The 13,662-nt window shown below is 50.2% G+C and overlaps 1 protein-coding gene across 2 annotated transcripts in view; it reads left to right on the top strand.

Moving 5' to 3' along the window:
* LOC122363858 (cytoplasmic protein NCK1-like) overlaps positions 1 to 13,662 on the top strand; it is a 117,553-nt gene that overhangs the window by 83,514 nt on the left and 20,377 nt on the right. Inside the window, exon 1 of one of the 2 annotated variants that reach the window (XM_043333656.1) lies at positions 10,812 to 11,182. The exons of the other annotated variant lie outside the window; for it this stretch is intronic. Coding sequence (XP_043189591.1) covers positions 11,164 to 11,182 — 19 coding nt within the window. The 5' untranslated portion in view covers positions 10,812 to 11,163. Of the gene's footprint in view, positions 1 to 10,811; positions 11,183 to 13,662 lie in introns of those variants that run through there. 2 annotated transcript variants of the gene reach the window in all.

Consider the following 13,662-nt stretch of genomic DNA (forward strand, 5'->3'; position numbering starts at 1 on the left):
TTTCCAATAAATATATTAACCCTCGCCGGCACAGGGGGCTAACCCCCTAAGGTTTTTCGCGAATAACTCGCGTAAAAGGCGGCCGATCGCCACGAAACTTTCAGTACCCTCGCATTGATCAATTTTACACCTACCCTGAAAATTTCATGACCCTTACCCTAATGACCTTTGACCTGTGACCTCTTTTCCGTGACCATGTTTGGCCGAAATCGCGATTCGACGTATGTCGGCTCGCATTAGCCGTGCGTTTGCAAGCTTTTCGTAGTTTCAAACGTTCAAACATGTGATATGATGCTGCTCCCATGCATTAGGGTGGGTGTCAAGGTCACCTGAAGGTCAGGTCAGGTCATTGACCTTTGGTGACCTCGGTTCAACTTTTTCGAGTTATACATGTTTCTAGGCTAGTTTTTTTGGAGCTGAATTCGAATTTAGCAACTATTTGAACATTTACGAAGTAGTTTTGGTGCCTTTGTAACATGTTACGAAGCTGTCAGAGGCGGTTGACACGTATTACGAATACCTACCCGCAGGGCCTATTTTAACATGTTAACTGGGGTGGCAAAACCCACCCCAGTGGTGCGGTTTTCCACCCCAGTCGTCTTACTTTGCCACCCCAGTGAAAAACAGCCCAAAGTCTGCCCACATATATTAGCTGCCGACAATCACGGAGGCGACACATTCTTGAGACGCAACTCAGCTTGACAGGGGGGAAAAGGGCTGGCACTGAGGCGCTAACACCACCAATGGGATGCCCTCTCAGTCTCATTACTGGGGGCGCCCTGTCGCAACTGTGGCGCCCTACTTTGATTGGGACACATGTTACCGGTAATACATAGGGCACTCTACCACGACTGAAGAGCCCTATCAACATTGGGGCGCCCACGGTGACTATAAATAGGGCGGCGCCCAGACACGATTGGGGCGCCAACCACCTTTGGGCGCCCTATCAGAAATGGGACGCCGTACCACTACTGGGGCGTCGTAACACTAAAGTGACGTTCCGCTGGTGCTGGAGCGCCCTAAGTTTCTGGTGCACCCCACCGTCACGAGGCACCCTACCACCACTGGGGCGCCCACCACTACTTGGGCCTCCGGCGTCCTGCTACAACGGGGCGCCCTACCATCACTGGGCGCCCTGACACGGCTGGGGCGCCCATCACCATGGGGCACATGGGACACCATCCCACTCCTTGGGCGCCCTTTCACAATTTGGTTCCGTACCACTCCTGGGGCGCCCTGCCTGTAGTGGAGCGCACTTAACTACTAGGACACCCTACTATCACTGCGGCGGTTTACCTTTACTTGGGCGCCCACCACTATTGGGGCGCTTCCCACTATCGGGGCTTTCTATCACAACGGGTGCACCTTACCACAACTGAGATGCCGTACCACTACAGGGGCGCATTTACTGATAGCAGTAAGTCAAGTACAAACTCGCCCTTACTGATGTAATTTGTATATTGCTATTTGTAATTGATGCGCCGTTGATACCTACCGACATATTGCCCCTTGGTGGCGGCTTTAGTTGCCGGCTACGCGGCCCACAAGAGCCGCGTGGCTACGTCACCGCCTCGGCGGTGACCGGGAGGAAAACCAACAACAACAACAACAACAACAACAACAACAACAACAACAACAACAACAACAACATATCGCCCCAGTTGTGGTAAGGCGCCTCAAAAGTAAGAACGACCCAGTAGCGGTATGGCGTCCCTGAGGGGCGCCCCAGTAGTGACAGGGCGCCCCAGTATCGGTAAGGCGCCCCAGGCGTGGCGGGGCACCTCTCAGTAGTGTAATGAAGCCCCAGTAGCGGCATTGAGCCCAAACAGCGGTGGGCGCCCCATTAGTTGTAAGGCGTCCCAGTTGTGGCATAGCGCACCAGTAGTGGCAGTGACGGCGGAACGCCTTCAATTAAGGGGGCACCGCCGACTTTTGGTCGCATTCTTCCCATGCAACGCCAATAGAGCTAATGTTAACCCGCGCCGGGCGGGGGGTGGGGTGGGGTGTTTCAACACCACTGCGGTTTTTGGCAGATATTTCCGAAAAAACGGCGACGCTCCGCTCCGCTGTTTTTTTTTGGCACACCTGTTTGTGCATGTTTTCCGCACATGCTGTGAAAATTTCAGACCCAGGTCGTTCAAGGTCAGGTCACCAGGTCACGCCAAGTGACCTCACCTCAGAAAAAAAATAGAATGCTCGTCATAGATACACCGCCGACTGAACGATTGCCTTGAAACTTTCAGCGGTTGATTATAGTAGCAATATCTATAAAACGTATATCTAATAATTTTGATATCGGTGACCTGAGGTCAGGTATATTTGCGACCTCTCCATTATAAGTCTATGGGAGAAAATTGAAAGGCGTCTGTTTTGCACGAACATCATTCTAGACACTCAAACATCGGGGTGCACGTAACTTGACACACTGAAATGGAAAATGGCACCTGTGAGCCCTTGTCATGTCCCCAAGGTCATCTCAGGTCACGAATAGTATCTAACATTTTTTCGTTAATAACTTCTGATAGAGGCATGCTAGAGCGATGAAAACGCCTTAAATGTGTTCGGCTCGACGATGTGGATCGATTGATATGTAACATGACCTTTTCCGGTCAGGTCATGACCTTGACCTGAGGTCAAATTTTCAAGTGACCTTTCAAGGTCAAATTATAGCTCATTCGACGCGGCTCGACGAGAGGAACACGATGCTGGGAAAAGTAATGTCGTAGCTCTTTTGAGGAAAAAGTTATTGCCGAAAAAAACACTTAATAAAAGCGGTTATTTTTGGAATCTTTGCCCTCTGGAGGCTAAACCGTTGACCTGAGGTCAAATCTTAGAACATTTTATAGAAAGGCCTGTAAAAGAGCTATCGATTGAGTTTTTCGCGGTGCTTTAGCGCTTACGGTTCCCGAGTGCCTCAGTTTCCAAAATGTTGAAATAGTCAACATTTTATCTATGATGACCTTTGTGACCTGATTTTTGACCTGACACAAAACATGACAAAAGTGTTTTCGTCCTTATTTTGGATGTTCTTTCGAATTCCGCTTACCGCATGTCGCTACGTGGCCCAGGAGCCGAGTTAGAAGGGGGTGGTTGTTCAGACCCCCCCCCCCCTGCCCGGCGCGGAAGTGGCGGAAGCACCGGCCCGGCCCGGTTTAATGCCAAAATCAAAGGGGGAACGGTGCCCAGGTGCCCATCCCGTTCCGCCGCCTATGAATTAGCTACAACACTGGTTACCAATGCATCTTTCTTAGCATTTAGGTACAGAGCCATAAGCGATTCAAAATCTGGAGAGCGTCTCGGGGCAGTGGCGTGGCGAGATATTTACGTATATATCTATCTACAAGCAACAATGGGGTGAAGTTGGTTGGAGGTAAAGTTGAAAGTGGGGGGGGGGGGGGGCGCCCACACAAGAGACAGGGGCGCCACCACTGCTTGGCCACCCCAGTCCATTTGTCTTAAAATAGGCCCTGCCTACCCGTCACGACCCCTACCACTTGACCTAACCTGACCTGACCCGACCTGGTCTAGATGCTTAAAGACATCATCTCTGATCAAAACTAACACGATATTCGTGATCAGCACCCCGGAAAACCCCTTGGCAGCCACGCTTTACGACTTTCGAACAGGTCCCGATATTCCCGATTTTTGGGTCATTGACCTGACCTGGAAGGTCAACCGATGACCTAGCCCGCGCCCTGGTGGGGTCTGTTTATAACGCGACCTGGTGGGGGGGGCTATTTTTTGCCCCCCCCCCCCTCGTATCTCCGAAACTACTGGACGGATCCGCAAAATTCAAACGGCGTTCGAAAGGCCTGTCAAATTTGTCGAAGGAAACCAAATTTCATTGACCTCGGGGTCACCGATGACGTCACAGGTCAGGTCAAAGATGAAATGTTTCACCGTTCACGGGTCTTCTAGGGAATGCGCTATAACACCGAGGAAAACGCATTTTGTCGAGAATCAGCGATAGGGCGTCAGTTGCCCAGTAGATATGTTGCTATTAGAGGTCACTGACAATACCAGGTCACGTCACAGGTCAGGTCACCAAGGGTCACAGGTCAGGTCACATGAGCCCAACTTTACTAAGGTTGTGTGATGCATGTTTTATGGCCAATTTTTCATTTCCAACTCAATGGTGTTGGTTATAAGACTATCAGGTACGGCTTAGGTCACTTTCTGGTGAAGTTCAGGTCAAGGTCAGGTCAAGGTCAGGCCAAAAAAGGTCAAATTTTAAAGTTGATAGTTTTGCATAAAATGGGTATTTATTCGATGCAGCTCGTCACGGGGAGTCTAACGGTGGTCTTTGTTTTGCGCTACGGGGTCTAGAATTGCTAAAAATTGAGTTTGAAAATTTGACGTCATCAATTTTGAACAGTTTTTTCGCTATAACTTCGCCAAAAAAAGAGTTATCAATCTCAAATTTGGTATGTGGATGGAAGGCGGTGAGGGCTATCACATATATTCCGGTTTTTGCGAAATTCAAAAAACTTTTTGGATTTTTCGATCATTATATCCAAAAAATATATTTTTTGATTTTTGGGGGTCAAAATCCAAAAATTTCAAAAATCCGAGATAGCAGTTTTGTAGCCCTGTTAATTCTACAGCTTTTATGTCTTTATCATTTTTCTGTATTTGCAAAGCTATAGGCCTGACAGCTCTTCCCGCGAAACCCTTTTTTGGGTCGAAAACGGCAGAACATGACGTCACTCTGACGTCATTTCCGGCCAACCTATCATAGCCTTTGGAAAAATTTTTGGTCACCATGTGTAAAATTGATGTCCGGGAGGGTACCGAAAGTTTGGTGACGATCGGCGCAGCGGTTCTGGAGATATATCGAAAAGTCTGGAGGGGGGGCAAAAAATAGCCCCCCACCAGGGCGCGGGCTAGGACCTGAAAATTGGGTATCATTGGCTTCCTCTCGTGACGGGCAACACGCTCGTTTTTTTTTTCCGCGAAGCTCTAGCTCCATCAGGGGCCAAACGCGAGGGGGGTCGTACCAACCCCCCCCCCCCTTATGCCGTCGAAGGACTCACTGGCGGTCGCAGCCGCTGGCAAAAGGGGGGGCCAAAGTCACACTCGCGGGACATAACATTTATCCGTCACCGGAGGGAGGGTGGGGTGATCGGCTAATTTTTTACGCCCACGAGGCGCCGAAAAGTTGGCATTACTTATGCTTCATCCACCTCATTCTTGCGTGAAATCTTAGCTCAATTTAAGGCAAAATCACCAGTTCCATTTCCCGTCCCACGGTGTTTCCACCGGTCGGGCCACTGCACCATGGCGACGGATCGGTGCAGCATATACTGGAAGGTCGGGCACGCGGATTCATGACCTTACCACTATAAAACAATTCGGAAAAGTACAGATACATCTTGCTTTGAACAAGCATGTGAAACCCAGAGAGCATTTTCAAACCATGGCATTTATCCCATATAGATGTGTAGCGGCGGGAGAAAGTAGGTACACCGACCTCTGGAGACCCCCGGCCCCACAGGTTCCTGGTTTTCAAAATTGGCATCTGAGGGCCGCGCGCGACTCGTGCGGGGCTTTGCAACGGCTCTATTGGGGCTCGGCTCACTCAACCTGTCTTATAGTCCTACTGCTAAAAAGACTGGCCCTGAGCCCTAAGGACTTCATCAGTCTCTGTCAGCCCCACACACCGGCTCATGGGGTCCCGACGTCGAAATATGAGGGAATCTGCGCGGGACCATCAGGACGTAAAGTAATCTCGATCAGGATCAACGTAAGGCTGTACAGGAGTCTGTGTGAGCCCTGTGATCTTCAGAAGCCCACCCATGTATGTTTTCAATTAGAGGCCAGTTTAGGGCCCTCAGAGACCAGTACAGGGCCTGCAGACTGCAAAGGCCAGTAGTTTGAGACCATCAGAGACCGAGTTGGGCTCTCAGAGGCTAATGTGGGTCCTTACTCATTACAGGCCAACATGGGGCCCTCAGAGGTCAGCGTGGGGCCCTAAGAGACCGGCATGAGCCGTCGTTGGACCCCAGAGGCCAGCAGAGGGCCCTCAAAGGCCAAGATGGGCCCTCCTCAGAGACCAATACAGGCCCTTAGAGGTCGGCATCGGGTCTTCAGCAGCCAGTGCGGGGTCCTCATTGGCACCTAAATGTTCGTCTTGGGACACCAGAGACAGCAACAAGGCCATTAGAGACCGGTGTGAGACCCTCAGACGCCGGTTGGGGCCCCTGAGGCCGGTTAGGGGCCGTCATATGCCAGATGTGGGGCCTCAGAGGTCGATGTGGGCTCTTAGCGGTCAACGTGGGCGCTTGACCGCCACTGAAGTTCCATCAGAGGTCAGTGTAGGACGCTCAAAGACCGGTGTGGGAGCTATATTAATAGCTGGGCGTGTTTTTTTTTTTTTAGCCTCGTGACGATCGAATCAGGGCCAGGACCCCATACACCTATGGGGGCCCATCGGTTGCTTGAGGGGGGGGGGGGGCAAATGATATGACGGCCCCCTTTATGTGCCTTGGGGAGGGGCATGGCCCTGATGCCCCCCCCCCCCAGCGACCGCCACTGTGTACACATTACATACAGGCCTCTGAGATTAAATACAAGCTCATGCAAACTCTATGCAGGCCCCGGAGGTCCCACGCTAATCCTTAAGAAACCAAGCCGGCATACGGCGTCACCACCGGGCATCTGAGGTGCACAGCCACAGCACCAACCCATGAGGTCTTATGTGTCGTAGAGCCACGCTCATTTGGCAGGGCCCACCCGCCACTGGCGAAGAGGGTCTCATGCAAGCCATTGCTGGGCCTGCGAGAGCCTCAAGTAAACCCACGCTGATATTCCATATAAGATCCGGCCATACTCGTGAACCGGTGCCAGCGACGCTGACCGCCTAATTGACAGAATGCGAAACTGAGGCCACTCATGAGTGAAAATTACGTTCTTTGATGGCGCAAGAGAAAAAATGAAACATACAAAAAGCTTTTCTAGGACTTTTGTTCGATCTGAAAGGTGGGGCCAAAAGATAGTATGGCCCCACCTTTTAGCACCAAAGGGAGGGCCATGGCCCCCGTGCCCCCCCCCCCTGGGACCGCCTATGGACATAGACCCGGGAACAGGGGGGGCAGCGGGGGCGCTTGCCCCCCCAACTTGGGAGCCGAGGGGGCGGCGCCCCCTCAACATTGAGGCAGCGAGAAAAGATCTTTCCTCCCTTTTCCGGACTTCTTTCCTGCTTGTTTCCTTTATACATCTAAACATCCACACACGGCATTTTCCTTGCCATCTGAATGGTTTCTGCTGATACAGTATCGATTTGACAACATCTGCTATTGTCATCCCGCTTTGATTTCGGCCTGACCTTGGCCATAGTTTGGCAGGCCAGATTATATACTGGACCATTTTGAGTCAACTTTGAGAAATACATAACGTACAACGGTGGTAAAAGCGTTGCTACAGGTATCAGTGGCGGATCCAAGGGGGGGGGGGTCACATGGGTCATGACCCCCTCCTTGGGGCTCGGGGGCACCACAGGCCCGCCAGGGGCACCACAGGCCCGCCAGGGGCACCACAGGCCCGCCAGGGGCACCACAGGCCTAGCAGGGGCACCACGGACCTGTCAGGGGCACCACAGGTCTGCCAGAGCCACCACAGACCTGCCAGGGGCACCACCGGCCTCGCAGGGGCACCTTGGGCCTGTCAGGGGCACCACGGGCCTGTGGGTGCACTTCAGGCTTGCCAGGGGCACCACAGTCCTGTCAGGGCCCAGGGGCAGCAGTGGCTTAGCAGGGGCACCACAGGCCTAGCAAGGGCACCACGGGCCTGTCGGGGGCACCAAATGCCTGGCAGGGACACCTCAGGCTTGTCAGGACCCAGGGGCACCACAGTCTTTCACAGGCCTGCCAGGGGCACCACCGATCTCGCAGGGGCACCTTGGGCCTGTCAGGGGCACGAAGGGCCTGTGGGGGCACTTCAGGCTTGTCAGGGGCACCACAATCCTGTCAGGGCCCAGGGGCAGCAGTGGCCTAGCAGGGGCACCACAGGCCCGCCAGGGGCACCACAGGCCCGCCAGGGGCACCACAGGCCTAGCAAGGGCACCACGGGTCTGTCGGGGCCCAGGGGCACCAGTCTTTCCAGGGGCACCAAATCCTGTCAGGGCCCAGGGGCAGCAGTGGCCTAGCAGGGGCACCACAGCCCTAGCAAGGGTACCACGGACCTGTCGGGGGCACCACGGGCCTGGCAGGGGCACCTCAGGCTTGTCAGGGCCCAGGGGCACCAGTCTTTCCAGGGGCACCACAGGCCTGTCAGGGACACCAGAGGCCTTGCAGGGGCACCACAGGCCTGTCAGGGGCACCACCGGCCTCGCAGGGGCACCTTGAGCCTGTCAGGGGCACCACAAGCCTGCCAGGGGCACCACAGGCCTAGCAAGGGCACCACGGGCCTGTCAGGGGCACCTCAGGCTTGTTAGGGCCCAGGGGCACCATAGTCCTTCCAGAGGCACCACAAGCCTGTCAGGGACACCACAGTCCTTCCAGGGGCACCACAAACCTTTCAGGGGCACCTACGGCCTAGCAGGGGCACCACAGGCCCGCCAGGGGCAACACACACAAAATAAATAATATAAAAAAAAAACAAAACAAAAAAAACTGAAAATAGGGCACCACCAAAATGAAGTGGCCGAAATCCGATGAGTTTTTAATTTTGGGTATAGGTGGGGGCACCACTTCGATTCATGACCCTCCCCTTGGAGTTTTCCTGGATCCGCCCCTGACAGGTATAACACAGTTAACCCGCTCTGGGTGTGAGGGAGGGGTGTGGGGCAATGAGTGCACTGACGTGGCGCCCTCGGAGGGCCGGTATGGGATTAAAGCTCAGCGACACTAAGCGCTTGTGTAATGTGTGGTGCCTTCGGTTATCGGTAGCACCCTCAGAATCACCGGCGTAGGGCCCTCAGAGCAGCCGGTAAGGGGCCTTTAGAGGCGCCGGTGTGGGGCCGCCATGCAGGTGCCGGTGTGGGCGCTCAAAGGAGCTAGTGTGATTCTCTCAGAGGCGCCGATGAGGGTCCTTACAGGCGTTGTTGTGGGCCCTCATAGACGCTGGTGTGGAGCCGTTACAGACGGGTGTGGGCCGTGGGGCCTTTAGAGCTGCTGACGCGAACTCTCTACAAGCCGGCAGGGGTTCTCAGTGACCGGCAAGGGGTCCTTAGGCCGACAGAAGAAGTTCTGTGGGGTCCTTAGAGACCGACATGGTACTGTCAGACGCCGGTAGGGCCCTCAGAGTTACCGGTGTGGGGTCCTCAAAAGTCACCAGTGGGTGGCCTTTAGATGCGCAGGTGTTGGTTGGGTCCTCAGAGCTGCCGATATAGGGCTATAATAGGCACTGGTGTAGGCACTCAGAGTTGGGGGTGTGAAACCCTCAGAGACACCGGTGTGGGCCCTCAATGGCGCCGACGAGGGCCCTACAGACCACAGTTGCCGTTATGGGGCCCTCAGAAAAATAAGTGTGAGACCATCACAGGCGGAAAATGCCCCTATAACTGGTCCCTCATAGGCCGGAAAGACCTCTCAGAGGCCAGTAACAGGCCTTTGGAGACCACCGAGGTGCCCGTAAAAGCCGCAAGCGGCCCTCAGAAGCCGGCGTGGGGCCCTTATGGAGATCTTTTTCATATGCATCATGTCAGGTATTTTGGGCTCGCCCCCCCAACTTGAAAATCGTTCCCGGGCCCCTGCCTATGGAAGGACTCAAACTGGCCTGTGCGGGCGAGGGTTTAACCCTCGCCCGTATAGGGGGGGGTCGAACGGACCCCCCCCCATGGTTTTTCGCGAATAACTCGCGTAAAAAGCGGCCGATCGCGACGAAACTTTCAGTACCCTCGCGTTAATCAATTTTACACCTACCCTGAAAATTTCATGACCCTGACCCCAATGACCTTTGACCTGTGACCTACTTTTCGAGACCATGTTTGGCCGGAATCGCGATTCGGCGTATGTCGGCTCGCATTAGCCGCGCGTTTGCAGACTTTTCTTGGTTTCAAGCGTTCAAACATGTGATATGATGTTGCCCCCATGCATTAGGGTGGGTGTCAAGGTCACCTGAAGGTCAGGTCAGGTCATTGACCTTTGGTGACCTCGGTTCACTTTTTCGAGTTTTACATGTTTCTAGGCCAGTTTTTGGAGCTGAATTCGAATTTAGCAACCATATGAACGTTTACGAAGTAGTTTTGTACCTTCGTAACATGTTACGAAGCTGTCAGAGGCGGTTGACACCTACTAGGAATACCCGGCAGGACCCCTACTGGTTGACCTGACCTGACCTGACCCGACCTGGACTAAATTCATAAAGACATCATCTGTGATCAAAACTAACATGATATTCGTGATCAGCGCCCTGAAAAACCCCATAGCAGCCACACTTTACGACGTTCTAACAGGTCCCGATTTTCCCGATTTTTGGGTCATTGACCTGACCTGCAAGGTCAACCAATGACCTAGGATCTTAAAATTAGGTATCATCGGCTTCCTCTCGTCACGGGCAACACGCTCGTTTTTTCCGCGAAGCTCTAGCTCGATCAGGGGCGAAACGGAATGGGGGGGGTCCAACGGACCCCCCCTTATACGTTCGCGGCTGGAAAAACACCAATACGGGCGAGGGTTAAGTTACTTGCTGATTAGGCCTCTAATCGGTTAAGCCACACACCAACGTGAATTACATCAATGAGCAGACGAGTTTATGCATATTTTTAGCAATGGACACCGGAGTTAGTAATTACAAAACACCTGAGGACAGAAAGTACAATTTAGTGACGGCTTTCAAATTCCTGATTTTGTCATTATCGCGTCATATTTGTCTACAAAAATGTTCTCAGTTTGTTGATTGCTGAAGCTGTGTGGGGTCGCGCCCATTTGTGTGTTGTGCTGGGAATATTATTTATTTATGCTTTGATTTTCACAGAAGTGCTGTGTCTTGTAGAACATTTACATCTGCAAGCCTTGGGTGCAAGTTACATCGTTTCAAGATGACTCTGGATGCAGCAGACGGTTCATAGTTTGCACTTTCTTCAAGTGCTTGGTGCACTAGCTTCTGCACACCTCAACGCTTTGTGATTTAGGTAGTCATTAACTTACAGAAAAGTTAGGTTTTTTTCCATATTACCAAAGACAATATCAGTAACCGGTTTGATCTTGTAAGGGAAGTGTGTCAATGTCAAGTCTTAAACACGGTAAGCCATACTGTGACTATGGTCTTCGTGGCTGCATGTTGATGTAACTCAGTTGGGGAAACTACGAGGAGCCAAACAAAAAATGGATTAGCCAATCAACGGCTGGAGTGGGCGGGGCGATGACCATATATGGTCATTAAATCAGACAACTTCATCTTTTCAATGCATCCTAGCATTCAAATGAAAAAATAATGCATAAGAATGTTTTTTAACCACACAAGGCCCACACTCACTCGGTGCACAATTAACTGGCGGCTCTAAATCGCAGAGTTACAACACAAGGTCAATCAGTGATGGGCAAATATGGCGGATTGAAACAGACGCGCCAAAAAATGTAAGCAGTACCGTGGTTTAAAAATGTAATTATCTTTATTATTTTGTTTATGGTTTTTCTAATTGTGGTTATGTTATTATTTTACAATTAAATATCTTTGTTTATTGTAATTAAATTAAATCTATTAACAATTTTCTTTCAAAAAACCAATCCATTTATTGAATGGCCAGCTGATTGTGACGCCCAGAACCTGCAGAAAAGCTGTTTTCCTATCGCCATTTTCGAGTCAATTCGCCGAATTTAATCAAATCACGCTAATTCCTAGTGGAGAATGGAAGCCTTTTCTCTCCGATAAGTGGACGCGATACCGCAAGTACCGGCTTGTTATACCGTTTTTTACCCTTAGTAGCGGGGGCTGCATTTATGCCCATATATGGTCATTAAAAGTCCATTTATTGACCAATCAATTTTTTGACTTTCGCCTCGTAGTTTCCCCAACTGAACTCGCTTTTCTTCATCAGCTATCTGCTTTATAATCTGCATTTGCAATTCACTTCAATTAACAAATTCAGTTACTTTTATGTATTTTCTTCCATTTTCCTTAAAATGCTTCCAATTATAAACCATTTTAAATGTTAGGATTTGTTGAAGGACTTGGTGATGTGTAGGGTATCTTTTTTTCTTGCATGTTTTTCTTATATCATACAGCCCTGCACCTGGCTTTGACTGGTTTTATCAAGCTTACACCTTCCTGCCTGTAAAAGTGTGTATGGGTATTAGTAGAGCAGACGTCACACGAAGGTTTTCCAACCAAGGAAAGGTGCTATGCCCGGAGATGCTTCTTTCTAGCAAACCAAACTAAAATGAACCTAACCTAACCTAATCTGACCTACATTCTACAACATACAAACCTTAAACCTTGCCTAAAACCTACAAACCCACAGTGCCTCTCCTTTGTTAGAAAATCTTCATGTCATGTCTGCTCTATTAATGCCAAAATGTAGGCCTCATGTTCCTGTACTGACCTTGAGCTTGAAGCATTGGATCTAAATCTAACCAAAAGTAGATACCTTATAGTAAGTAACTGTGGGTGTGAGCCCACTACTAATCTGCTGCCCCAGTGTCCCCGAATCCAGACTGGCTTTGGGGCCACAACATATTGCAGAGGGTAAAATGACCCATGTTGGCAGCAGCTGGGGTGGTGGATTTGCTGGGTCTGAACACCCCCACAGTTCCTTACATTCACACATGAATATAAGACTGGTTTCAGATATTTGTTGCTGCAGTTGTTCATTTCACATATCACCAGTTATTCCCATTTCTGTAACTATTATCAACATTACATTATTTTGCAGTGGTTCTTTAGTAAAATCTAAATTAAAATGATTTCCTTCGAAGTATTTCTATTGGGTTTGTGCAGCTAAATGTTTTGATAAGTGTAAATCTGTTTGTTGGTTGAATGTAGTTGATTTCAGGGTTAGGATAGCAGATGGCAGCAGATGTTACAGGCTAAAACACTGCTTTTTTGTCTTTTATCATAAGGTAAATAATATAAAAATATGAAAAAGAGTGCTTCAAGCCTCTGAAAAAGTGACAGGCAATTGTTACTTCTATGGAACAAATTATGTTTTGGCTCTTACCTTCCTACTTTCCTCAATCAAGTTTGTCAGCCAACCAATTTGGAAACTTGATTTAGCTAATACTTATGTAATGTGCATATGTGCATGGACCAGCCTGATCATAGGCATAGGAACAGCGGGGCAGGGTGGGGGGGAGGGGGGGGGGCATGGCACCCCACTTTTCAGTCATTTTTAAAGTAAAATTTTTATTTCCGATTTAAATACAAAACTAACAGCAGGAAATGGCTCAGCAAGGAAAAATGAGCACACAACTGCAAATAATTTCTTTACAGGGGTATTGAGCTCCCACAAAGTGACTTTGAAGTTTTGCTGCCCCCCCCCCTCCACACGCTCACTTTTCTTGAGGTTCCTACGCTCATGGGCCTTATTTTTGTATTTGTAACCTATTGTTACTAAGCCTGGACATAAAAGCAAAGTGTTTTTTTTTGTTGATGGTATAATGCAATTGTTTTTTCTTATGGGCCATCTTGGGTTCTTTTTATATTGTTCTTTATCTCCTGTATTTTGCTTTGCATCTTATTCGATATAAATTTAGTGTTGGGATTCTGGGATAAATATTTATCCAG

Source organism: Amphibalanus amphitrite, unplaced genomic scaffold (assembly GCF_019059575.1).
Source record: "Amphibalanus amphitrite isolate SeventyFive unplaced genomic scaffold, NRLGWU_Aamphi_draft 000644F_arrow, whole genome shotgun sequence".
Classification (NCBI taxonomy): Eukaryota; Metazoa; Arthropoda; class Thecostraca; order Balanomorpha; family Balanidae; genus Amphibalanus; species Amphibalanus amphitrite.